Genomic DNA, 25,327 nt, shown 5'->3' with positions numbered 1-25,327 from the left:
AACTGCATAGATAAGCACTTACTAATAATAAAGCTCGGTTTGTATATCATTTTCATGGAGTACTACCGCTAACACATATGGAGTGTCAAGAGGAAAAGCCGATCATCTATACTATGGAAAACAAGCCGATTGTGACATGTGAGTGTTTATTAAAAAGGAGACGTTCAGTCTTATTTGTTCTGGTCTTGACAGTTAGCCAGCTAGCTATGTTCAGTAGCTCGTTTTAGCTAAGCTAGCTGGTATATTAACCAGCTTGGAGGCACTGCGTGTGTGTTGCGAAGTGTGCTTGAATGTCCACTTGTCAAGGCTTTAATAGTTTCATACTCGCACACTACAACACTGTCTTTGATAAATGTCCACATGGGAAACGGCATATCTCTCAGCTAGCTTGCAGCTATATTGATTAACAGGCCTAACGTTAGCTAACGATATTACGTCACGGCTAGTTGCTGCAGTTTTTGGGAAAGATATCACCTTGTTCCCTGATGGACAGCCACAGTTTCCACCGTTAGCAGCTCTGACAGCAGTCGCCACATGATTTGTCTGCGGTGGGGTCAGCTTGCCATTCATAAATCCCTTGGAATCTCATGGAAGCTTCTTGGAGGGGTTAGTTTTAGGAGCCGACTCATCTCAAGGTAACAACCTGGCCATCCTGAGGCTTAGCAAGTGTCCTAACTCAGGTGTATGCTTGTTTTTGCATTGCTGATTAGATAAAAAAATAAGCAATTTAGTCATAATGACTTCCACCTGCAGGTTGTATGTAGGTTCATCCATATTCCCTGAAGAGTCTGGAGCCACAGTGTACAATAATGCAGAATTCGGTCCATGTCTGTGGACAAGTTGTCTTCTCCAGTTGCCCCATTTTTGTTTGGTAAATGAATGGTTAAGTTGCTGTATTGTGGAGGGAATGTTGTTTTGGAATTTAGGGGAGAAGAGTCCCTGTTAAAGTTTTCCGACATATGGAAATACAAAGTAAGTAATAATAAACATAAATCTGCAGCTTATTTCTGAAAGTCGCTGGTAATTGTTGGAAGAATTGATACTGATACTGGACACTACGCATGTGAAAATATGTGAAAAAAGAAATGTATTATATTCTCATCAATCATTGATTTAAATCACCTTCGGAATGTACGTTTCACTCAGATGAAGTGTAGTTTATCCCCCCCCCAAAAAATAACCCCCCATAGATTTATAGACTTATGAATAAAAGACTTTGATCTAAGCTTTTAAATGTGTAACTCGTTTTGCTCCGTCTGCTTTTGCTGGTGTTCCCCTGCCAGATGAGCAGTGTTGTCCTTTCACTGTTACTTGATGCTTTGTGTAAGATGGACTCGCCCGCGCTCACAGGGATTGGTGTTTGCGTTGCAGGCTTGTATTTGATAAGCGTTTTTGATAACCTTTGTGTACATTCAAAGTTCACTCTTGTTCGGGCGACGCTGGAGAGATTTAGCCTGTAACATAAACTTAACGTACACGGACGCATTTACTAAATAACACTCACTGGATCACGCTGAAAGGACTTTTAGAAAAAGGCCACAGTACGATTGTACATGCAAACTACTTATGAATATATAAGGACTCGTCGCATATGAGGCAATAGTCACACCCGTGCTGAAAGAAATCCACATTCAGTGATGTTTTGTGTTAAAAATAGTGGGCAGAAAGGGGAGGGCTAATTGATAGATAATAGTCAAATTGTCAGCATATTAAAAGCTTTTTACATGTGGCCCAGTTCCAGTGTAGCTGGAACAATTACCCTACGTGTCACTGTTCATGGAAATGCACACAGCTACTATGGATGACAGTTTTTTTTTAAATAAGCTTTTCATGAATAGGGCACCGGTGGTGACATTGAAGTCACTTTGTTGTTAAACTGAGGATCCTACCGCTGGTGAGGGCCTGGTCTCCCGACTTAGTCAGGATTTGGAGGATGGACCAGGTATTACTAAGCCAACATCAGCACCTCCATCTCATATTCACATTTTTATTTTGAAAGTGCATTATGTTTGCGTGTAGTGCCACAACAAAACTGTTGCAGCACTTAAGGACTGCTCTCCAAATTGACACATACAATATACTGATATGTAACTTAAAGGGGACATAGCATGAAAAACTCACTTTTTTAGATCTTTTGCATATATTTTTGGGTATCAGGAACAAATGTGATTCAACGAGCCTATCATATGCAGAAGCCCCCCCCCATCTGAGAATCTCCACCAATGACTTGAGAAATACCTTTTTCATTCATTTTTTTCTTCTTTAATTTCACAAGATACTATTTATGCTCATTTTGCACTAAAGTTCTTAACTAAAAGAAAAGCACTCGGTGCTTCTCATGTGTTGAGTATGTAATTCACACAGGAGTATACAAAACTAGAAAATGCATTTCCTGCTGAAAATGCGTTGGAATGCTGAAAGCTGAAATGAATCTCAAAAACATTGCTGAAAATAGATATCCAATTTAAAAAAAATTGCAAAAAGCTTAGTAATTCAAAAAGTTGAAAGATTACAAATATGAAGTTATATCACCCCTCTCCTGAAAGAGCTGAACATTTTGATATTCGAACGGTTTCTGTAGCTTAAAAGAATTCCAGCGGTAGTGATATTTGTTGTAGTAGTAGTAGAAGTTGTAGTTGTAGGAGAAGTATTATTAGCAGTATCAGTATTATTAGCATTTGAATAAGTACTAGTTGTAGCAGTAGTGATATTTGTAGTAGTAGTAGTAGAAGTTGTAGTCGAAGTATTAGTAATTAGAAGTAGTAGTATCAGTAGTTGTAGTAATAGCTGTAGTAGTGGTCGTAGTATTTTATATAACAGTAGTAGTAGTAGTATAATTAGTAGTAGTAGTAGTAATAGTAAAGTAAGTTTTTGAAGTAGCAGTCGTACTAATAGCTGTATTAGTACTGGTAGTAGCAGGAATAGCAGTATTAGCAGTTGTGGTGTAAGTAATAATTGTAGTGGTAGTAATAGCAGTAGTGGTAGTAATACTAGTTATGGTAGCAGTAATAGCAGTAGCAGGAATAGTAGCAACAGCAAAAGTTGAATTAGTAGTAGTAGTAGTAATACTAGAAATATTAGCAATAGTAGTAGTTGTCACAGTATTTGTAAGAGCATTCATTATTTCAACAAAAAAGCCTAATTTTGAGCTAAATGTTTAAATACAGTTAATCCATGAGGCTTTTATTTTGAAAGGGTGGGACTGGGTGGGGGAGGGAGGGGAGAGGAGACATAATCATAATGTTTGACACATAAACAAGGTTATTAAATGAAAGGCTTCATCACAAGCAGTTCAGTTAGAATTCACTCTCTGGGGCTTTTATTTTGAAATGGGGTGTGGGGGAGAAGGGGAGAGGAGACAGAATCAAAATGTGAGATAAACACAAACCGGTTATTAAATGACAGGCTCATCACAAGCATTTCAGTTAGGATTCATTCTGTGGGGCTTTTATTTTTAAAATGGCGTGTGTGTGTGTGGGGGGGGGAAAGACCTCTAAAGATCCCTAAGACCTGAATGACTGTATGAGAGAGAGACACACGGAGAGAGAGAGAGGGAGAGGAGTGTATGTGCTTGTGTGTCTGTGAGTCTGTGTTTATCAACATCACTAATTGGCTCAATCGCGAACACCTGTGTGCCTGAAGCCATTTGAAAATATTCTCCATAGAGATCCCATTGAAGATAAAAAGCTTAATAATTCAAAAAGTTTAAAGGTTAGAAATATGAAAAGTCAAAGCAGACCTCTGGTGAAAGAGCTGAACATTTTAATAGTTGAACGGTTTCTGTAGCTTAAAAAATGAAGGAGGAGAAGCGGTGCGACGGAAGAAATAGAAGTTGAATAAAGATTCGAAGAACAATAGTTGGAATGCTTAACAGCATTCCAACAATAAAGATTCGAAGAACAATAGTTGGTTGCTTAACAGCATTCCAACAAATAGGATTTACCATATGTTACAGTTATATAGACCATTTATAACATGCCATATCGTGATATATGTTTTTATCGATACAACATTACCAATATTGGGATAGAAGATTTTGGCCATATTGCCCATCCCCAAGAGAAGTAGATATATCAACACGGTCTGAGAGGAAAAGTATCTTTGTGTTTTGGAAAGAGGGGAAAAACCTCCCTCAGTGGTAAAAGAGGTTTCCTGTGGATCCAATAGAGAGGCTGAAGCTGACTCCTCTGGGCTCCAGAAGAGTCTTAAATCAGACTGTCCTGGCGGAACCTCAACATCCTTTTACTACATCCTCATTAATGAAGATGACCTCTTGTTGGATGTGTTTATCTGTGTTTTAATGTCTTGGACAAAGACTAGAGGTTTTCTGGAGTTGAGTGGTTTGAAAGCAGATACACTATACTGCATCAGCTGTTTGTGGAGTAACTGTCCAATGAGAAGGCTGCAAAGCAGTTGCACTCCCTGTGTTACGGCCTATATAGTGTGCCTAGGGGTACACTAGAAGTAACATAAAAGGTGATGGAAAACCTTGGCAAAAGTTTAACAAAAACCAAGAGGATAAGGCAGCGGCAGTTATACATTTATTAACAGGAACAAACCAACTAAATACGGAAGCGTAGCCATCAGGTCTCTAAGGCCAACGTAATAAACAAAACCCCCATGCTAACTGGAAAAGAAGAGGTCAGCTGGCCTACGAACAAACAAACACAATACTGAACTCCCTAACTAGTCAGGAGAAAACTTTACAAAATAAAAGGCAGAGAACTCCTACAAAGCTTCCATTAAGTTTGAACCCCAGGTATGGCAACACAAATGCTCTTGGTAGCAGCAACAGCAAACCCACAGCGCCACAGGCCCAGAGTGAACAAACGGGGGCTGGGAAACACTGGATTCGGGGGTTGATATGTAGCTCCACTGATGTAATGAGGACTCTCAGGTGTGGGTGCTTCAGTGATTGTCAGGGGGCGTGGCAGACCTGAAAGATAAACGGAGATCTCTACTAGAAAAGAGGCATCGTTAAGTCATGGGGTGTAACGCCCTGGTACACTTCTTATCCTCGTAATTTCCAGACTCGCTGTTTTTGGATCTTAACTGTGTTGAGTGTGAAAACATCAGTCCAGTGGTGGAATGTGAGGGGAGCAAAAATATAGACCTCTGCTTAGGGCTGGGCGATAAATCGATTTAATCGATTAATTCGAATGTGTGCTTTAAGGCGATGTGTTTTATTGAAAATCGAGAAAATACTTTTTGTATAATACAGGCACCTTTCTACAATGTTCAGGTTTTGTTTGCACTTTATTTTTATCAACCTATGAGGGAAAATCATCACAAAATAAAATAAGAGTCTACAAAATAAAATACAAAATTGTTTTCAACAGCTTCTGTCATCTGCAAAAGTTTTTGGGGGAAAAAATCGATTTAAATCGTGAATCGGATTTTTTGTAAAAAAATCGGAGATTATTTTTTTAAGGCCATATCGCCCAGCCCTACCTCTGCTCTTCATTTAGTTCTTCAATGTCCACATTTTTTTCAGTAAGTGAAGTATTCTTACGCACCATTATCACATTGTACTCCAGCTTTTCACTTGAGGGTTTTGTTTTGGGGTATATTCTTTGTGTTTACATTAGTATGATTGCAAATGAGCTTATTGTTATTATTATGTGCCAAACCTATTTCGCCCAAAATATCCTCAGTGTCCCCTTTACAATGAAACCTTGAGTATTGAGAATGTGCAGATATTAGATTTAAATGTTCGTGCTCTTTGAGTTTCTGGCCTAACGTTGAAATGCTCTTTGTGTCGTCCCTCTCGTCACAGGTGCTGGAGACCAGGGCTTGTTTACGTCTCTCTATACCTCATTGGCCCAGCAACTCCCCAGGGAGCCAATGGAGTGGAGGAGGTGAGTGCTGCCCTGGTGAATGCAACATAGAAATGCATATTATTGTTTTCATTTTTGTCGCCGCCATATCAAAGAGGTTTGTTTTGGAGGATTTTGTGGATGGATTTTGCATTTTTTGTATTGTCGTTTTTTTTGGTAAAGGGGGTCCAACATTTAACATCACACCATGAATTTTTTATTTATTACATAGCCACAATAAACAAAAATTGCATTGTATTCACAGTAAAAGACAAGAAACATGCGATATGAAGCAGTGAGTGCAAGATGTGCATAAGTACAAATACAAAAGACATTGAACGAGACATTTAACTGGCAGTGCTCATGATTTTGAATGACTTATTGACATATGTTGGTGTTAATCCATGTCACTCGATCCAGACTGCAATAATACACTGCTGTGTATGACGTTATAAGCTTTCTATGATGACTGAACAATGGAAATCCCCTCGAATTTTAAGTCGGATGAAGTCCCTCTCCCTCGGGTATGTTGGTCTCCGAGCTTCGCCTTGCTTTGCTGACATAACCCGGCCATCTTTTAATGCACGTGAGCGTGCCCCACTGGTTAGCTCACGACTGCCGCTCTGCACTGCGTCCATACGGCTATAGCTGATAGACGGCGTCCCGACCAACAGCGTGGTCTCTTACCCTCTGGGTCCCCCTCAGTTAAGCACTGTTAGCTCTGTCAGCACTTTCACTGTCGTCAGCACTGTTGGCACTGTTTGCACCATTGGCACTGTTAGCCAGCTCACGGTCGACATGTTGAGAGGCAATCCAAATGCTCCCTCTTATCTGGCAGCTTTTAAGTGTTTTCTGAGCTCTTCTCTATGATATCTGTATTGATATGCCATTCAAGGTTATTACTCAGGAAGCAATTTGAAATCACAGAAGTAAACCCGAGATGAGTATCAGAGTTTTGATAAGTGACATTCTTGTGTTTTGATGTGTTTAGAAGGAGATGGTGGTGGCTTGTGAAGAGTGAGATCAATAGCAGTGAATGAACAACCCCAGGGGTTTATTAATATTAATATTATTATTTATATCATTGTATATATCATTTATATCATTATTTTGCATTAACAAAGCAGTCTCAAATAATAATAATAATAATAATAATACAATAATGAAATGAATAGGGTATGCAAGAAGTAAGTATTTATAAAATGATTCTCCTTACATTTTATTTATCTATTTAGGTCGTTAGGTCTGCTGATGTATGCTGTGTTTGTTCGGATGTATGAATTTGAGTTTGTATTTTGGTCTGTTTCAATGTGACTTTGGTGTTTGTTTTGTGATTATTGTTTTGTTTGTTTTTAAATAAAAGGTATTCGTCAAAACAATGACAATAAACTGGATTTTCCTTTCAAACACTTTTAAACTAAGCTTGTGAGAAAGCTGCCGATCCAGCAACACACGTAGGAGTCAGTGTTCCAGAGACACACGGCAATATTTTGTCCTGGGGCAGTAAAAATGATACGCGTCATCGTAAACATGTATATTGACTATGTAAGACTGCTTTCTGTTCTATGCAGGACGTACGGCCGCGCACCAAAAATGATCCACCTTGAAGCTAATTTCGTCCAGTTTAAAGAGGAGCTCCTCCCCAAGGAGGGCAACAAGGCTCTCCTCACCTTCCCCTTCCTCCACATCTATTGGACCGACTGCTGTGTGAGTAGCTGCAAACACACACACACAACCGCAATCCTCCAGTCGCTCTGTAATTTATTTAACATGACTGGGAAACATTAATTATTGCACTGTGCATTATCAGTCTGTGCCAGGATAAAAGAGAGGCTTGTTTTAAAATTCCCTTAAGACAAACGTCCTGTTCCAGTGAGTCAATAAAGTTCTTTCAAAATCTATTCACACACAGAGCAGACGAGGTCACTGGGTTAGTTTTCATGAGTTGCGTGCATAATGACTAGTTTTCATAGTTTTCCTGTCAACTAAGACTAATGAGGAATATGCTGCTACTGTGAGAGTTTGGATTAGACCGTTTCAGGGTGATCATCGCTGAGCTATCTCACATGAATATAAAGACGCATCGATGAGAACACTTTCATTGTGCGATAAGTTACAGTACGTTTACGTACAAACTGATCCGTCATAGAGAGCGGTGGTCTGCTTTTCAATGTTGCTGCCACAGTCACAAAAAACAAGTTTATTCTCTTTCATGTGTTCTGGAGGATAGGAAAATGTCTTCTGGTCTGCACTCTGAGAACAGACGAGCACTCATCCTCAATGCAGCGTCCTCGCTGAGCATAGCAGAAAATATGTCACAGACTTCTCCGTGTGCAAGATATGCAAAGTCACAGAGGGAGAACTTTAAATATGCAAGTTGACTCAGATTAAGATGATTTTGGATTCACTCCATGTCTGTGAAAGGTGGACAGGCAAACACAGGGCTTTCCACAAGGATATGGAGCCAGACAGCCAGCCAATGGGGAACAACCAGGATGATTTTAATGCTTACTGGTCCAATAGTCCCGGTGCTTCTACCGGTGTTCTCCGAAATAGCCGGTCTAATGAGGACGTCCCATCTGTCTCTGCAGTCAGTGCTATTCGTCATGTAAATTATTTTGCTAATATTTGTCAAACTCTAAAGACTGCTCTCCACTCGGCAGGACACAACCTCTCAGCTGAGCGCACACGCAGACATTTATAGAGAGCATGTGGGGGCGGGACTTGTTTTGAAGTAGAGGCTAGTGGTTGTAAAATGTGCACACATAGAAAATCACAACCTAAATCCAAACAGTTTTTCTATTATAATTAAAAATGAATATAATGAAGCTCTGGCAGAGGGCCTTGCTTTTTGGAAAAGATTTTCTATCTGCAGATATGTTTTCAAATGATGTGCACTTAATAGATGCATGTGTAGGAGCCTGCAGCCTGAAGTGCACTAGGTAGACTAAACTCTTTAGGAACAGCAGATGAGAGAAAAACAAGTAGGGAAAACAGGAAACTGCTGCTGCTGACTCAGCAGCTGGTTAGTTTAAGGAAGTGTTGTCATCAGCGCGTGACTCATGACAATTTCCTAAGGACTGTGCCTCTAGTGTGGGAGTAGAGTGAGCCTGTATGTGTATGCAGTAGGGACAAGGTAACACTATCACATGTGTAGAACTTAACACAACAGAATCAAGTCCCTGAAACAACTCTTGTTGTGCAAGGTTTGAAACATAAAAAACAAAGATTACTCTAATCTGCTTATTTTATGCACAAACAACAATAAAAAAAATCCCAATCTCAAAACACAGACATATACTTCCCCAAAAATGATCCTACATTTCCTGTTTTATAACTTCCAAAACAGAAGTCCTGAGTGTGACACATCAGGGCTTCAGTTCCTCTCTCTGCCACCGGGCACTAGGGTTGGGGGAAAAAAATCGATACAGCATAGTATCGCGATATTTTGCGTGGCGATATTGTATCAATACACGGATGTCAAGTATCGATCTTTTATTATATAAAACAATTTTTTTTTCTTTTTTAGAAACATCAAATCAATTACTTTTTCAAGTTATACGACGTTATATAACTCTTATATCCTACTTGTATAAGTTATAGTTCATATACTGAGTCCACACGTTTGCGTTTAGTTAAGTTGGACTGTGTAGTAATACATTCAGTTTGTCAGGTTCATGCAACATTTATGACATTGTTGGTCAGTCTGTCTGCTTGACAATCCTATTTTGCTGCAATAAAAATGATTGAAGTGAGATGAACAGACTGAAAACTTTATATTATTAGATAAAACATGTTGACAAAGTTTTCCTTTGGGGACATAATTTGAAGTTGAAAAAGGTAATAAATCGCAATATAGCCGTATGTTATCGCAATACTCAGAATATCGCAGTATCGTGATAATATCGTATCGTGATAATATCGTATCGAGGGAACTCTGGTGATTCCCACCCCTACCGGACACCTGCCGTTACATCACAACCAAATGCTCTCATTATATCTCGCCTGTACTCTGCCCCAAGCAGTTTAAAACAAACCGCACCCTCAGGTAGCACTCAGTCACAGTGTTCAGTAGCTCACAAGTGTAGTTATTACCAAACGTAAACTCGCTGGCCAGCATTCTTTTTGTAGTCCCAGTCCTCTGATGTCTTCTGATGTGGAAACATCCTCGCTGTGCACGACATGCAGCTCACTTTCGGATAAGTAACCTTTTCTTTAGTCGTTCAATACATTTTTATATGACGCACATCTACAGAGTGAGATTACTATGTTTGCCAACCTCCCGCTGTAAGAAATTATCAGTTTTTTTTGAAAATCTTGACTTCTTATTTTTGTACTTCATCGTAGGACACGGAGGTGTATAAGAGCACGGTGAAGGAGGACATGACGCGCTGGCAGACCAGCTTGCGGGCTCATGCCTCAGCGGACTGGGTCATCATCGTCGTGGAGACCAACGACACCAAGAAGAAGAACAAGACCAACATCCTGCCGCGGTCGTCCATCGTGGACAAAATCCGCAGCGATTTTTGCAACAAGCAGAACGACAGGTGAGGATATGCTCCCCTGTAAACAACAACAGACGGACTTATTACTGCCCTTTTCATGCGTTCTCACAGCAGGCAACATAATCAACACCCATTGAATATAAGAAACCATGCTGATTCAACCCTCCCCCAGTATGTAAAGGTTATTGCCCCTTTTCTGATGCAGGTGTGTGGTGCTGTCGGATCCTCTGAAGGACTCGTCTCGGTCTCAGGAATCCTGGAACTCCCTGCTGCTCAAGCTGCGGACCCTCCTCCTCATGTCCTTCACCAAGAACCTGGGGCGCTTTGAAGATGATATGCGCACGCTCAGAGAGAAGCGCACGCAGCCCGGCTGGAGCTTCTGTGAATACTTCATGGTCCAAGTACGCAGAACAAAAATACAACAGGCATGCGTCTGCACAGAAAGAGACGTATAGGTCAAGACTGAGTTTTAATTAGCTGTTTATGTATATATGTAAATGCTTGTCATCGGTTCCACCGGGTCAGAAACCCCATCAGCTCAGTCTCCAGCAGCGACCAGCCCACTGCTGACAGGCCCAGATCCTGGCTTCGCTTCCAGGGAGGAGGAGAGCGCCGCACCCGGCAGCAGCGTCTCCTCCTCAGGCCACGAGCAGAGCTTTGCATCACATCGGTCAGACCCCTAGTGCAGTAGAATGAGAGGTTTTCTAAAGGGATTCTGGTGTTCAGAAAACACTACCACTTTCCTCCATAGGAACCGCCACAATCAACACAAAATTAATAAGTGTCCCACTTCACTTGTGTCTCACATATGTGTGTGTGCAGGAGGAGCTGGCCTTTGTTTTCGAGATGCTGCAGCAGTTCGAAGATGCCTTGGTCCAGTACGATGAGCTAGACGCTCTTTTTACCCAATACGTCCTTAACTTCGGCGCTGGAGGTAAGTTACCACTACCTGACTGTCTTCTCAAGTGAAACGTACTGCGTTTTGTGCATGCGCTTCCTGTTTCCAGGATCAGAAACATGAAGTGCATTCTAGTTTGGGATTTCGGTCTGACGAGTCTCGTCTCTATCCACAGATACGGCCAACTGGCTCGGATCGTTCTGCGCCCCGGTGCGCAGCTGGAGCGGCTTGCTGCTTCGACGGCCCATCGACATGGAGAAGAGGGACGGGATCCAGCGCGGGGAGGCCAGCCTGTTGGATCTACGGAGCTACCTGTTCTCCCGCCAGTGCACCTTACTCATCTTCCTCCTGAGGCCCTGGGAGGTCACCCAGAGGGCCCTGGAGCTGCTGCACAACTGTGTGCAGGAGCTGCGGCTGCTGGAGGTAAACACAGTGGCATTTTTTCATGTACTTTATACTTGAATCAACATGTACTTTATGCAGGTGGAATGAACAAAACGTAAGCTCTTTAAACTCTGTAGCTTATTAAAGAAAAAGTTGAATGGAAATGGACAATTTCTGGATTGAAATATGGACGCTACACTAGCTCATCTTTTTGGAAACACCAAGTGTTCATCAGGGGAATGTTTATACCTCACTAGACAAGAGGTCAGGGGTTACCCTAATAATTGGGAAACATCATCATCCATACAGTGATGAATAGACAACAAAGCTACACTGAAAACTTAAAGGGACTGACCATGATGCTGTACGCTGTTGCCCTTGTTGTTCAGGTGTCGGTGCTGGAGGGGGCGCTGGACTGCTGGGTGTTTCTCAGCTGCTTGGAGGTTCTGCACAGGATCGAGGGCTGCTGTGATCAGGCCCAGTTAGCTGCGAACTGCTCCCATACTGTTGGGCTGTGGGCTTACGCGACTGACAAGGTAACTACATACATATAGACGGAGATTCCTTCTATGTTAGTTCGATAGAGAACAGTCAATAATTCTCCAAATAATAAAAGCATTTTCAAATAAAATGATTAATTCTGTTTCTGCCTCCTCCAGCTGAAGTCCCTGGGGGAACTCTGTGGCCTGGTGTCAGAGAAGGGACCCACATCTGAGGACCTGAACAGGACTGTGGATCTGCTGGCCGGATTGGGCGACGAGAGGCCCGAGACTGGTGAGTGAAATGAAACAAGTAGACTACACATTTCATTTAAAGCAAGTCCGCTGATTGCAGGTTTATAGGTACTCCAAAAATCCCAACCTTTCCCCTTGATGACATGAACACATGCATTGTGATTTATGGCCCCAGCACACCAAGCAGTCTGGCATCTCTGAGCCGCGTGTGTTCGTCTGTTTCCTTTAGCTTTTGCAATTAGATCGGCCCGCGTCAGGAGCTGGTCAGCTGATTCAGGACTGACTGGATGTCTTACTGGCTGTTCAACCTGATTGATCTGTGATTTCACACATTTAGTGCAGTTTCTTGTTCTCTTTTGTCTTTCTTCTACGAGAAGACAAGTGTTGGCTGAAAACACCAGCAAAGCAAAACTGCACGTGCTCCAACTTTTCTGTCCTCTGGTTGCAAAAAGAAGTCTGATTGTATAGAAGTCTATGAGAAAATTACTCTACTTCTCTCTTGATTTATTCCCTCAGTAAACATGAGTTTATGGTCTCAATCTCTAGTTTCAAGTCTTCTTCAATACAGCATGATGTTCATTTAATACAATCTGGTCCCATTTAGAGTCAAATAGACCATAAAGTAGATTATGCTTTAGGGCGGGGCTACCTGGTGATTGACAAGTCACTACCATGGCATTGTCCGGCCTGGGAGTTGTCCGTGTTTTCTTCTTTGGGCAACCTATGCATTTTTCATTCAGCGTAAGATGGCGACAGCCAACATGAGAAACTCAAGGCTTCAAAACCAAAGTCCACAAACCATGGGTTGACGTCACAGTGACTTTGTCCGCTTATATACAGTCTGTGGTTCAAGTGCTGCCTTTAACAGCAGCCATAAAGCGATGCCTCTGTCGGCATAAATTCTTTAAAGTCAGCTTGGTGTGTCGGAGGCCTTCAGGGTTGGAATTTCCCTTTCACTGACCGATATGTGAGTTTGTTCGGTCATACGTATTGATTAGGATGTAATGAAGGCTCATTTGAAAGACAATGTGTGCCTCGTTTTAAATTTCCTCCACAGTCAGCAGTTTGCAGAGCCCTTACAAAAAGCTCAAGGAAGCCTTGTCGTCTGTGGAAGCTTTTGAAAGACACTATCTGGTAAGTCAATTTCTTGCCTCAGCAGTTGGCAAAGCAGAAAGTTAACACGCATTCCCTGAATTCCTGTCTCAAAACTCAAAGCAATATTTTTTTTGATGATGTAATCTCCTGGAAACCTCGGTGGAAGTGGTTGTTTATCTTTCGGCTCTCTTCTTCCCTCTCTCCTTCCTCCACCTCGTTGGCTACCTCTTGCATCAGGAACTCTCCCATGCTGCCATGGAGATGTACAGGGCCATCGGCCGGCTGAGGTCTGCCAGGCTGGTGGGGAAAAGCCTTGCCGAGTTCTACATGTAAGAAAGCCTGCTGGTTCCCTCGGCATACACACGGGTCTCAAAGAATGATCTTAAAAGCCCCCCGCGCATCCACGCTAATATTTCCAGTTATTGTGTCGGATTAGGCCTCTTCTCCAGAACTGTCACTCAGTCGCTGCTGGTAAACACCCACACACGCGGGAGGAGGTCTAATCCGGCAGAATAAATGAAAACACTAATGTGGTGCGATGGGTGTGTAGGATATTTAAAGTAAATGTGACGCCATAAAAGTAACATTTCAGACACTTTTCTTAGAGTCCTCATGCAGTGACGGGTTTCTTCTTGCTGTGTTTAGTCGAGCTGTAGACTGAAGTGGCTTTAAAGAGGAATCGGAGCATTAAATCAGAGCACTGTGTCGCATTACGCACAGATAGAATATAATATCAGAAACTGTGTTTTATTAAGTGTGTAATCACAGGATACTTGAGTTTTTCGTTTGCTTTTCGTGAAGGGTCCTCTTCACGGAGTCTGCCATGTTGCACCGCCATGATTCTACAGTAACCCAGAAGGCCATTTCTGCCAAATCCTACACACTGGACCCTTTAACCCAAACAGGAGGTCTTACAGCTAATGGTAGAGAAACCAAAGTGAAGTGGGCCTCTGCTATCGGCCTTTGATGTCGCGTGATATCATTATATCGGAATACAGACCAACCAATAGCAGATGGATAGTTCATCATTCTGCGTTCACAGTAGACGTCAAGACGTTTTAAAAAAGAAAAGTGACAGTCTTATAATGTAAATACATCAATGATATAGGTAATCTCTATCTGTTGTCTGTCTTTGAATTAGAGTCTATTTCACTTCTAAGTAGCATTAAACAGATTTGTAAAGCTCACACTATTTCTTTTTATTTCTGTGTTTTTAGTAGATATCATGCGAGAAACAAAGTGATGTGTGTGTTTGTTTACTAGGAGGAAGGGGGACCCAGAGCGGGCAGAAACCTTCTTACAGGAAGCGCTGAAGTCGTACACATCGGAGGGATGGAGCCTCCCTGTCACTCACACCAGGAAACAGATTGCCGAGTGTCAGAAGCTGCTGGACAGAACTGAAGAGTATCCTTCCAAACACCCAACAACAGCCGTACGTTGGCCAGTTGACGGCCAGATATGTCAGCTTTCAGAGTAGTGCCGAAACCGTAAGAGGAAATAAGCTTTATATAAAGATGTTCAAATAGCCAAAGCCTGTGTGTAGTGTTTGATTCTTCCTTTACAAGCCACCGCAGCTACCTGCAAACCAGTGCCTTGCTGGCTGGTGATGTGAATCTGACCACGGAGGAGAGGAAGCACTTTTGTCAAGAAATTCTGACCTTTGCCGGCAAGTCTGAAGATCAGTGTAAGTGATCATGCTCGGTCCAGCACAAAACCCAAAGGGATTATACAGCATTGCTCTGTGACGCTCAGTGCTTTCAAGTGGTCATTGGGTTTTCCCTGTGCCCCCCTTCATCCCACCACTCAGTTGATCATGTCTGAGATTTTCCCACAATACTTTTAGACAACCTCGGTAGTAATTTAAAAGTAATATTTGGAACAATAGCAACAATACTTGCACATGCTTCATGTTATGGTGATGAATTTAACTGTTTAAAAAGACACCCACAGTGTTGTCCTTGTTGTGGGGTTCATGAACTCCTGCTTGTATTTTCTTCCCCCTCAGCTCCCAAAGTGACCCTCAGCATGGGTGTTTTCTCTCAGCTCACACGGCTACAGTTCCGTCCGGCCACAGCGTCGGTGCACTCCGGTGCCGTGCTGGAGGCGGAGCTCACCCTGCTCTGTCTGATGCCCGTGTCGGTGCACATACAGCAACTGGCGGTAAGCATCCACTTCGACCTGGAGCGTGCGGGGACCAACGGAAGGTCCAAGGGAGCGCCGAGGCAAACTAACCCGGGGACGGTGGAGTTCAGCCAGGCCAACTCGTCGGTGGGTCCCGAGTCGGCCTCAGCGGCTGGTCCCCCTTTGGAGCTGGACGAGATTCAGGACAGGAGTCCCTCGGACAATTCCCTCAACTCCACGGGAGTGGTGTGCAAAAACACTCACCTGGTCATGCGTCACCACGACAGCAGCTCGCTGACGGACACGCCCAACTGTGTCAGCCCCCCCGCCGTCACCATGAAGGATGGAGGACAGATGCTGAAAGTGCAGGATGTGACGTTAGAGCCCGGGAATAACAGCATCACATTCACAGCACCGGTAGGAGACGCTTTGCTGCTGTGTGACCTTTTGAAATGGTCAACTAGTTAATTGGTGTTTGACATTCAGAAGGGGATACTGTTTCTGTTTTTTCTCTTCCCACTCTCAATATTTGCTGTTGGCACCGCTTGTTTTCTTACTTCCCACCTTTTCATCTGTCTTCTCTGCAGAGTGGACAACCGGGTACCTACACATTGCGTCAGCTGTACGCCACCGTGGGTCAGGTGCAGTTTGTGCTGCCTCATATCTACCCATCGGTCCAGTATGAAGTCTATTCTCAGGAGCCCCAGCTCACTGTAGAGCCTCTCTCAGGTCTGACTTTTTTTGTTTGTTTTATATATATATTAGTGCTGGGCAACGATTACAATTTTCAACCGCGATTAATCGCATGATTTTTTTGCGATTAATCTCATTATGTGCAAAATTCAATAATGAATTAAAATGTAGTGTATTGCGCACTTTTATTTTAAAAGTACTGCTATATGAACAAAAGTGCAATAACATTTGGTTTGCAAACACTAAACAAATAAGATTTTTCTGTACAAGTTTTTCGGTACTTTCAATTATGTATTTGTGCAGAGCTAAATCTGCTGTAATTGTTTGTGGTGTCAGCACCTGCAAAACCTGTGAGGGTCAATTAAAGTGATGTTTTTTAGCTGAGGCCAGAGACATTATGTTTTATAGTTGGGAACACCTGAAGAGCTTTTCTTCAAATTTGGCACAGACGTCCACCTGGACTAAAAAACACTGATTAGAATTTGTCGGTCAAAGGTCACTGTGACCTCACAAAACACTTTTTGGCCATAACTCCAGGATATGTCTCAGAATAAAAACGTGTTTCGGACAGAAACTGCAACTTTACTGGTTTGCGGAGGCATACAACCGCATAGCTGCAGTTTTTTAAATTTAGGAGAATAAAAACATTGCGACTGCAGTTCCTACTTTCTTCGTCATAAATAAACTAGTTATGGAGGAAGTTCAGTTCACAAATCATGTCACCTGAGCTCGCGTCAGACACCTGTATCCACCGCTCTGATCACCACCATCAAAACTACCATGCAGCGTCTGTGTGTGAGCGGTACTCACTGTACTGGTGTTTGTGCTTTCAGAGCCACTGTTGGCCGGCCTGCCCCAGATGGTGAAGTTCACTCTGCTGACTGGTCACTACGCCGTGAAGAAAGGCGACGCTCTGCAGCTCAGCAACACTGACACCATGCCCATCCTGCCCTCCGCCAGCTGCACTGCTCACATCACCAGCCCCACAGCTGGTCAGTGCACATTTTTAAAAGGATTTGATTTGATTTTCTTCAGCTTTACTTTTTTTTAAGTGGTTTTCATCTTGAGAATCCAAATGAAACCATGTGTCTTGTAAAAAACGGGTCCCTGCAGATGTTTGCGTGCCTATAAATGCTCTCAGATGTATACAGATAGATGTATACTTTATTCATCCCCAGGGGGAAATTAGTTTGTAGCAGCAGCAAGCAAAGTTACAGAGTAAAGATAAAAAGATGAAAGATGCTCAATATATACAATACAATAAGATAACAGAGCAGAATATAATACAATTTGAATAAAATTTTAATAAAATAAAAAATGCACAGTATGTACAATAAAATAGAATGATATAAGTTAACCAACTAGGTAAAAAACTGTAGTGCAAGGATCACCAACAGCAAACAACAACAGTTAGCAGTGTTATAGTCTTGTGTTTGATTTGGCCAGAGGTGATTTATTGTACAGTCTAATAGAGGGCAGGAATGTTCTCCTGTATCGGTCCTTGTGACAGCGGAGCTGGATCAGTCTGTTGGAGAAAGTGCTCCGCTGTCCCTGCAGTAGGTGGTGGAGAGGGTGGTCCGGGTTATCCAATATGGACAATAGTTTCTTCAGTGTCCTCCTCTCCACCACCTGTTCCAGATAGTCTTGTTTACAACCAATGATGGAGCCGAAACAAGTGCGGCTTTAACAAGTCTGGCTTTAACAGTTCTCTTTTCCATCCCGTCGCTGTGTTCAGAGTTGGTGAGTGAAAGTGCCCTGTCCATCCAGTCGTCTGAGAAGGTGACCAGCATCAGCCTGCCCGCCACGCCTCCTTACCACACTCTGGAGTTCCACCTGGAGGTCCTGTGCATCATCCCGCATGGGCCTGACCGGCCTGCCAACGAGAGGCTGACCAACGGGGAGGTCCGCCACCGGCCGCGTAGCTACAGTCACCCTGACACGCCCATGACTGCCATCGACCAGAGGGTGAGAGGAGTTACGACTGATGTTGGGGGGGGGGGGGGGGGGGGGAGGAGATAGTGACGGAGGCATGTCACGTCTCTGTTGGGGCAACTCATTATGTGTTCAACTATGATGTAACGCCTTGGGCACTGTCTAAACCAGGGATTCCCAAAGTGGGGTGCGCGCACCCCTGGGGGTGCGCAAGCTGCCTCTAGGGGGTGCGCGAGAGGAAAAGTGTAATGGCGGTGCAGTCCTGTCTCCTAAAAATTACGTTCCCCCAAAACTAAAATGCATTCTCAATTACGTTTGACCACAAACGTATTTTCTCCCTGATTACGTTTGTGTTTGACGTACAAATACGTTTCTCATCAACATATCTTTGCTGTACTCTAGTCTTTATTATTTTTCTGTGATCTGCCTCGCCTCTACCCCGCCACCCACAAGTTATTGACCCGCGGCCTGTTCCGAGGGCTGACAGACCTGACGATCGGGCGCCTCACGGCGGGGACGGCTGGAGACCTCGCGTCCCAGCGCCAACGAGTGAGCGCCGGCCACTCGGAACCGTAAAACCAAGTCCCGGATTTCACCCGGGGGACATTCTGGAGGTATTGTGACCGGGTGATGTGCCTCGTTGCTGGGGAGGTATGAGCCGAGAGTGGCGGGGTGTTATGGAGGTATATATTACAACTCGGTGTTGTTCCCGTGCGTGGATGAGCGCATTTCTGCCGGAGACAGGCGGCGTGTTGTGGTGGTATTCTGACTGCGTAATAGGGAGAAGGAGAGGCGGTGGTGGAGAGGGAAAAATGTTAAAGAGATGGTGGAATGTATGATTGGAGAGAGAGAAGCGAAAAAGTTGGACGTGATCCCGGTGTCCAACAACACTGTTGCGCGCATCGATGCTTTGTCCGAAGACATCCTGGCTACATTGGTCGGTCGCGTGAAGAAGAGTGAGTTTTACTCTCTGCAAGTAGACAAGTCTACAGATGTGGCCAATCTGGCCAATCGTCCGTTACCTTCGTAACGTTACGTCCGTTACCTTTTGGAAGGCACGGTGCAGGAAGAGTTTTTGTGTTTTTTATCTTGTAAACAAACGCCACGCGCGAGCAAACTGTTCTCTCATTCGTCCGATTTTTATGCGGCTCTGTTGCTTTTTTTTTTTAAGGTGTGTGTGTGTGGGGGGGGGGGGGGGTTGGGGGTGCGTGAACCCGGTCGGGATGTAGAAGGGGGTGCGTGGCCTAAAAAGTTTGGGAACCGCTGGTCTAAACAGTGATCTAGAGCTAGCAGCTAAATATGGATTTTTGGATTCGTCAATCGACAGAAAAATAAATAAATGACAATATATATATTGTTTATTTTTCAAGCAAAAATGCCCAAAACATTGATATTTTATAGTAAAGTGAATATTTTTGGGTTTGGGACTGTTAGTTGGACAAAACAAGACATTTGACTTTGGGGTGAAGCGCAACACTAACAGGTGTTTATCACTGTTTTCTGATGTTTTGTGGACAAATTTTGCTGCTGCTACGAACTAATTTCCCCCTGGGGATGAATAAAGTTTATCTATAAAGAATTCATCGCTTATTTGAGAACGTAATCGGCAGAGTCATTTCTGATGAAAATAGTCATTAGCTGCTCATTGCAATTTGGCTAGTCAGCCGTTTTGTCACGGTACTTGAAGAGATTTGACCGTAAGGTTTTGCTGGTGTCCGTCCACAGATGTCCATCGACTGTCCGTGGTCCATCTACTCCACGCTGCTTGCCCTCACCTTCTACATCCCCTTCAAGACCAAACACTCTCTGCTTTCTGCTGGTAACAGGTGAACCTCCATTCCCATAGAAATACCTGTATGTGTCACACAAAAAGAAAAAATGTTTATCCCTTTGGTAAGTTTGCTCTTTTACATAAAATCCTAAACTGACAAGAACCCATAGTTTACCTACTTAATATGAACAGCGTTCTCCTCACTCACACATGGAACCTTTTAACCCCACAGGAAGTACATCCAGGTGTGTGTGCAGAACATGTCTGATGTGAACTTCACGCTGGCAGAAGTGAAGCTGACGGAGAAGCAGCATGAATCGCTGGAGCTGCAGTCCCTCAACACTAAAACTCAACAGGTGAGGAGTAAAGAAAAAAAAAAACTGGAGAAACTTGATTGGGAAATAAAAGAAATAAGAAAGATGGTTCTCAGGTCATGTTCACACAAATATGAATAAATATGAAGATTTTCCCCCTTTTAGTTTCAGCCTTGCATCTCGAGGGAGCTGAGGCTGAAAATGCAGCCCTTGATTTAAAACTTGATCTAATTTGCAAAGCGTCATTTGTGGTCATGAACTCTGGGAAGTGACATAAACGCTGATTGTGTTTACAAGGAGCCACACTGAGTATCCTTAGTTGGGCTAAGCCGTATGGAGAGGGTGAGGGAGCTCAGATATTTCGTTTTAAAGGACATCAAAACTACATCAGCCACGAATTCATATTTCTCATCATATTCATATTTGGTACTGTGCGTGTGTGTGTGTGTGTGTGTGTGTGTGTGTGTGTGTGTAGCTTTTGTGCAGCAAGCACAGCGTGTTCTGCTTGTGGGAGGTGAGTTGGAAGGACGACCTGCCCTCCTGCCTCCAGTGCGTCTTCTCCGCCAACTTCTCTCCGCCCAAGCAAGACGTCTCCACCTTCAAACCCTTCCACTACCAGTTCCAGCTGGAGAGAGTCACCGTAAGTCCACTTCAAACATTCATAATGTTCCCTTTTTTTTCCCTGAGAGTTTCACAAGCGGAGCTGTAATTGTGTCGTCAGTGTTGGGAACGTAAAGGAGCGTGTTTGGGTTATCAGCATCTAAGAAACTAAATTATTGACATCAATAGAATTATTGATTATTGATTATTAATGATTATTATTATTAATAATAACGGGGCACCACCCTGCGAACAGGGACCAATAACCAAACGATAAAACTAAGTCTCATAATTAGTGTTCACTCACAATGTCAGTAGTCTGAGTACTATTACACATTCAGAGTGAAAGTGAAGGTTTAAGTTCGAGCACAGACCACATATACAGCTATTATCACAATACGCATGCAGAAAATAATCACAGACAGCTGCTCTTTAAAATATAACAGAGTTTATTACGTTCTAATACTAATGATCTAGTCAACTAATATCTAAACCAGGGGTGGGCAAACTTTTGGGCTCAGGGGCCACATTGAGTTTTAAAATTTGACAGACTGGCCGGGCCAGTAGCAGATGGATGGAGAGTGTTTGTGTGAACTACCGGTAATATAAATTACAAGTAAAAGCCATGAACTAAAAAGTAAAGAACACTTACATTTCAGTGGGAACAGTGTTGTTGGTCACCCTTTTTTGCCAGTGCATCAAAGTTTGGTGTCAGTTGGGTTGTGGCAATTCTCAGGAGAGATCTGAGGTGTTCATCCGTTAACTGGGATCTGTGACGTGATTTGTTGATGTTCATCACGCTGAACGGCTGCTCACAGACATAGGTAGAGCCAAACAACACCAGCATCCTCTGTGCCATCCTCCTGATGTTTGGAAACTTTGCTTCGCTTAGTGAAGCATAAAACTCATCCAGTTTAAGGGAGTTGAACGTCTCCTTTAAGACAGAGTCACATTGAAGGTCAATCAGTTCCAATTGCAACTCCTGCGGCGCTGTTTCATAGTCTTGTGACAGGGGACATGACACCAGCTGAAGTGACTTGTCAATTTTTTCAAAATCAGAGAACCGCCGGCAGAATTCTCCGTGCAGGTCTTCCAGCGATTTGCTGTATTTCTTCATCTGTCGAGGGGCCTCTTTCAGTGTCGCTAGTGTGGGGAAATGAGCGAATGATTTGTTTGAAATTTGTCTTGAGAAGAAAGTCAACTTGGCTTTGAAGGTTCTCACATTTGTGTACATTTCGTGCACAAATTGATCTTTCCCTTGTAGCTTCACGTTCAGCTCATTCATGTGTGTCAATATGTCCACAGCAAAAGCAAAGTCACCAAGCCAATCTGCGTCGCTCAGCTCGGGAAAATCGTCAGCTTTCCCGATTAACGGTGAATATCACGGACACTGGGCATGCAGGTTGGTGCAGTGTAAACAGGAAGTCGATTGGTTGATTAGCTAAACAAAATAAGACGGAATAATAAAGTCTTTAATAATGAAAGCTTGTGTTTGATACTTATAAACTCAGACAGCTCAGTGACGTGTGACGTAGTTGGGACGTGGTGACAGCTCTCATGCGCGAGACCCAAAATGGCGGCTAGCCAACAGGAGACCCGGCGTCTAAATGTGTCGGCAGCTGTTTAGCACGTAGCTAGATTAGCTCAAAGCTATATGTGTGTGGGTTAGTAAAAGAAAAGGAACAAAACGAAAAATGAAATAAAACAAGCGATTACGATCCTCTGCGCCGCGCAGGAGTACGGAAGATTGCTCTCTCAGCCAGGGGAGCAAGAACAGCGACTCTTTGTCTCAGCCGGCGGTTCTGACCTCCTGAAATGATGAGAAGCAGCTTCGACCTCACTAGGCGGCTCGCTCAACACAGATCACAGTAGCATGGAATACACGCTACTTCTACACCACCCCAACGATCTCAGCGATCATTAAGCGTACACCACGTTATAAAAATGAACAGTACTTTAAGCACACAAAACAAGATAAAATAAACACAAATGAACTCCCTCTAACTCTGCCCAGAATCTATTCGCCTTACGGTACGATGCAATCGTGGTGATTGAGGGGGTTCTTCTGAGGGGTTCCTTCTGAGCTTCAGTGGGCGGCGGAAGCCGTGTTTCTCTCGGTGGGAGAGAATCGCTGTCGTCTTGATAAGGGACTTTCGCGTCCTTATGGTCGGAGCAGACGAGGCGCTTGGTGGAGAGTGAAGAGTGGAAGTTCTCTGTCTCTCTTTCTGAAGGAGTCTTTCTTCTTCACTTCTGCAGGATTGAACGGGTTCAACAAAGATAAAATAGACAGTTTGGTGAATTCGCCCAGCGAATATAACTGTGAAACCTAGGATTTTGGTTAAAAAGAGAAGCAACGTTGGTGTGCTCCCTAGCTCGATGGAGGTCGAAGGGGAAAAAGCATTGAGGTGAGGGCTGCAGATAGTTTTGTGGAACAGTGGCTGAACTACAGGGGTCCTGGGGTGTCTTGGCTCTCGGCCAATGAGATTGCAGCGGTGCTTTCAGGTGACTTCAGGAATGCATAGTTTTTGGGGGGGAGGAAACTCACACCCTAATGTGAAATTCCTTCAGAGGGGGTTTGGTACTCCTCAAACCACAATCAGGATGAAACCTTTGCTTGCAAAAGGGAAGACCTGACTCTTTGTTCCACAGCACATGTTGAAGCCATATAGTCAGATCCCAACATCAGTTATTCAAATGTCCAGATGTTTTTGAAACCTCTCATAATGTATGAAAAACACACTTTCTGTTCTGTATTTTGAGAGGTTTTAGATTATCCGGGCACTCCACCATTGTTGTTGTTTTTTGTGTGCTGTCAGACGTTGTACAGCGTGAGTGCTGAGATCTTCCCTCCCACCGGCGAGCAGCACTGCCGCTCCGGCTTCCTCTGCGGGCTGGAAGTGTGCATAACGCGACTGACCGAACCTGCCGAGGGGGAGGTGGCAGAGGACAGCAAGACCGACACCGATGGCCTCAGAACCACCAAACTCATGTATGAAGGTACGTCAGCAGGAGAAGGGCGTTATCATCCGGGCTTTCTATGACAAGATGGATAAATGGGAGCAGAAATTAATAATTGCAGAGGGAGAGGGGATTACAGTGGCACTGAAGAAAATAATTAATATAATGTGTATATTTACAGCAACTCCAATGTGAACATGAAATTTAATCTCACTCTAAGCTCTTGTTATTTCGTGATACAGAGTAAATTGCTATATGATTAACTTTAAATATAATTAAAATATTCATTATTTGCAACTCTGAAAGATTAGAGTAAAATATTCTTATAACGACAATAACAAGAACCACATACCTAAACAATATGAGTCGAAAAAGAAAACAAAATGATTAAGATGTTCATTAGCTGCAGACAAAAGTGAAAGTAAAAAGTCTTTGTTTGTTATGTTAGCTGTAAGCACAGCTAAGGCTCATCCTGAGTTTTTAGCATTTTTAATCAGCAACAAATAATTCTAGGAGTAGATTGATCTCTTTGTAGATTGTATAAGTATGCATATGAATAAAAATGTTCATATTTCGAGTCATTACTGTAGATTCGCCAACCGTAGAACAGACTGTGTGTGTGTGCGTGTGCACAGTGGCTGACAGCAGCAGTAACTGGGCGGTGTGTGGGAAGAGTTCGGGGATGGTGTCGATGCCCATGGCAGCCGACGCCACCCACAAGGTGCAGATCGAGGTGATGCCTCTGTTCGCGGGACACCTGCCCTTCCCCAAGATCAAAGTGCTGAAGTACCTGCCTCACACCGCAGCGCTGGCCATTCAACCAGACCCCGGTAAGACTCTAAATATCAGGTAAACCTTGTTAAGCCACTGTCTCTGAGGCAACATGAAGTCCTCGTTCAGTACAAACTGGTGGAAACCACACAGTCTTAAGAACCAGGATCGTGTTGATCTCCTCTTCTTTGTGGATGCTCGGTAATGTGTCCCGTTTTTTCTCGCCGCCCTCAGACAGCTGCGTGGAGAACGACAGCCTGTCCCTGCTGGACAAGGTGCTGGACGACCAGGGGGACACGGCGAGCATCCGCAGCCGGGGCAGCGTGCACTCTGTGGGCAGCGGCGACCAGCAGCAGCAGCAGAGGGGCGTGGCCATGCCGCGCCTGGAGCCCTTCACCGCCGGGCAGGTGTTCAACCAAAGCCACACACAGCAGGTCCTGGTGCTGCCCGCCACCGACGACCACATCATGGAGGTCAACACCACATGACCCCGAGACAGCCCGCCCCCTTCTCATAGAACCGAACCCAGGCCCCGGGTGGACTCTGCTGAGCTTTTGCTCCGGGGCCGATCACGTCCACGAGTCCATGCCGAAGACCGCCGCAGGTCGCCGGCATGGACTCCTCGCCCCCCTAAGCATGAAACGTTCACTTCACTGGAGACTTACGGACTGGACTCAGTGAAGAGCCAATGACATCTGCGGGTAACATTTAAATAAAGATTTTTTCTTTGCCATA

The 25,327-nt window shown here is 43.8% G+C and overlaps 1 protein-coding gene across 2 annotated transcripts; it reads left to right on the top strand.

Annotated features, from left to right (window-relative positions):
• On the top strand, positions 1-25,327 carry trappc10 (trafficking protein particle complex subunit 10). Of its 2 annotated transcripts, XM_079277027.1 has the most exons (23): positions 1-138; positions 5,777-5,858; positions 7,388-7,523; positions 10,164-10,363; positions 10,527-10,722; positions 11,144-11,255; positions 11,395-11,642; positions 11,993-12,139; positions 12,263-12,377; positions 13,395-13,471; positions 13,670-13,761; positions 14,696-14,836; positions 15,007-15,116; positions 15,438-15,970; positions 16,141-16,282; positions 17,080-17,238; positions 17,982-18,211; positions 19,904-20,004; positions 20,182-20,305; positions 20,739-20,903; positions 23,680-23,860; positions 24,457-24,651; positions 24,827-25,327. In XM_079277027.1, exons 1-23 carry the CDS (start codon positions 78-80, stop codon positions 25,078-25,080), a joined length of 3,801 nt encoding a protein of 1,266 aa, XP_079133153.1. In that variant the 5' UTR covers positions 1-77; the 3' UTR covers positions 25,081-25,327. The 2 variants fall into 2 exon arrangements, with proteins under 2 accessions (XP_079133153.1, XP_079133154.1); XM_079277028.1 differs by lacking the exon at positions 24,827-25,327 and having other exon boundaries at positions 24,432-24,600.

Source organism: Melanostigma gelatinosum, assembly GCF_949748355.1.
Source record: "Melanostigma gelatinosum genome assembly, chromosome: 10".
In the NCBI taxonomy this organism is placed as follows: domain Eukaryota; kingdom Metazoa; phylum Chordata; class Actinopteri; order Perciformes; family Zoarcidae; genus Melanostigma; species Melanostigma gelatinosum.
Note: the sequence above shows the minus strand (reverse complement) of the source record. Positions and strands in the feature narration are given on the sequence as shown.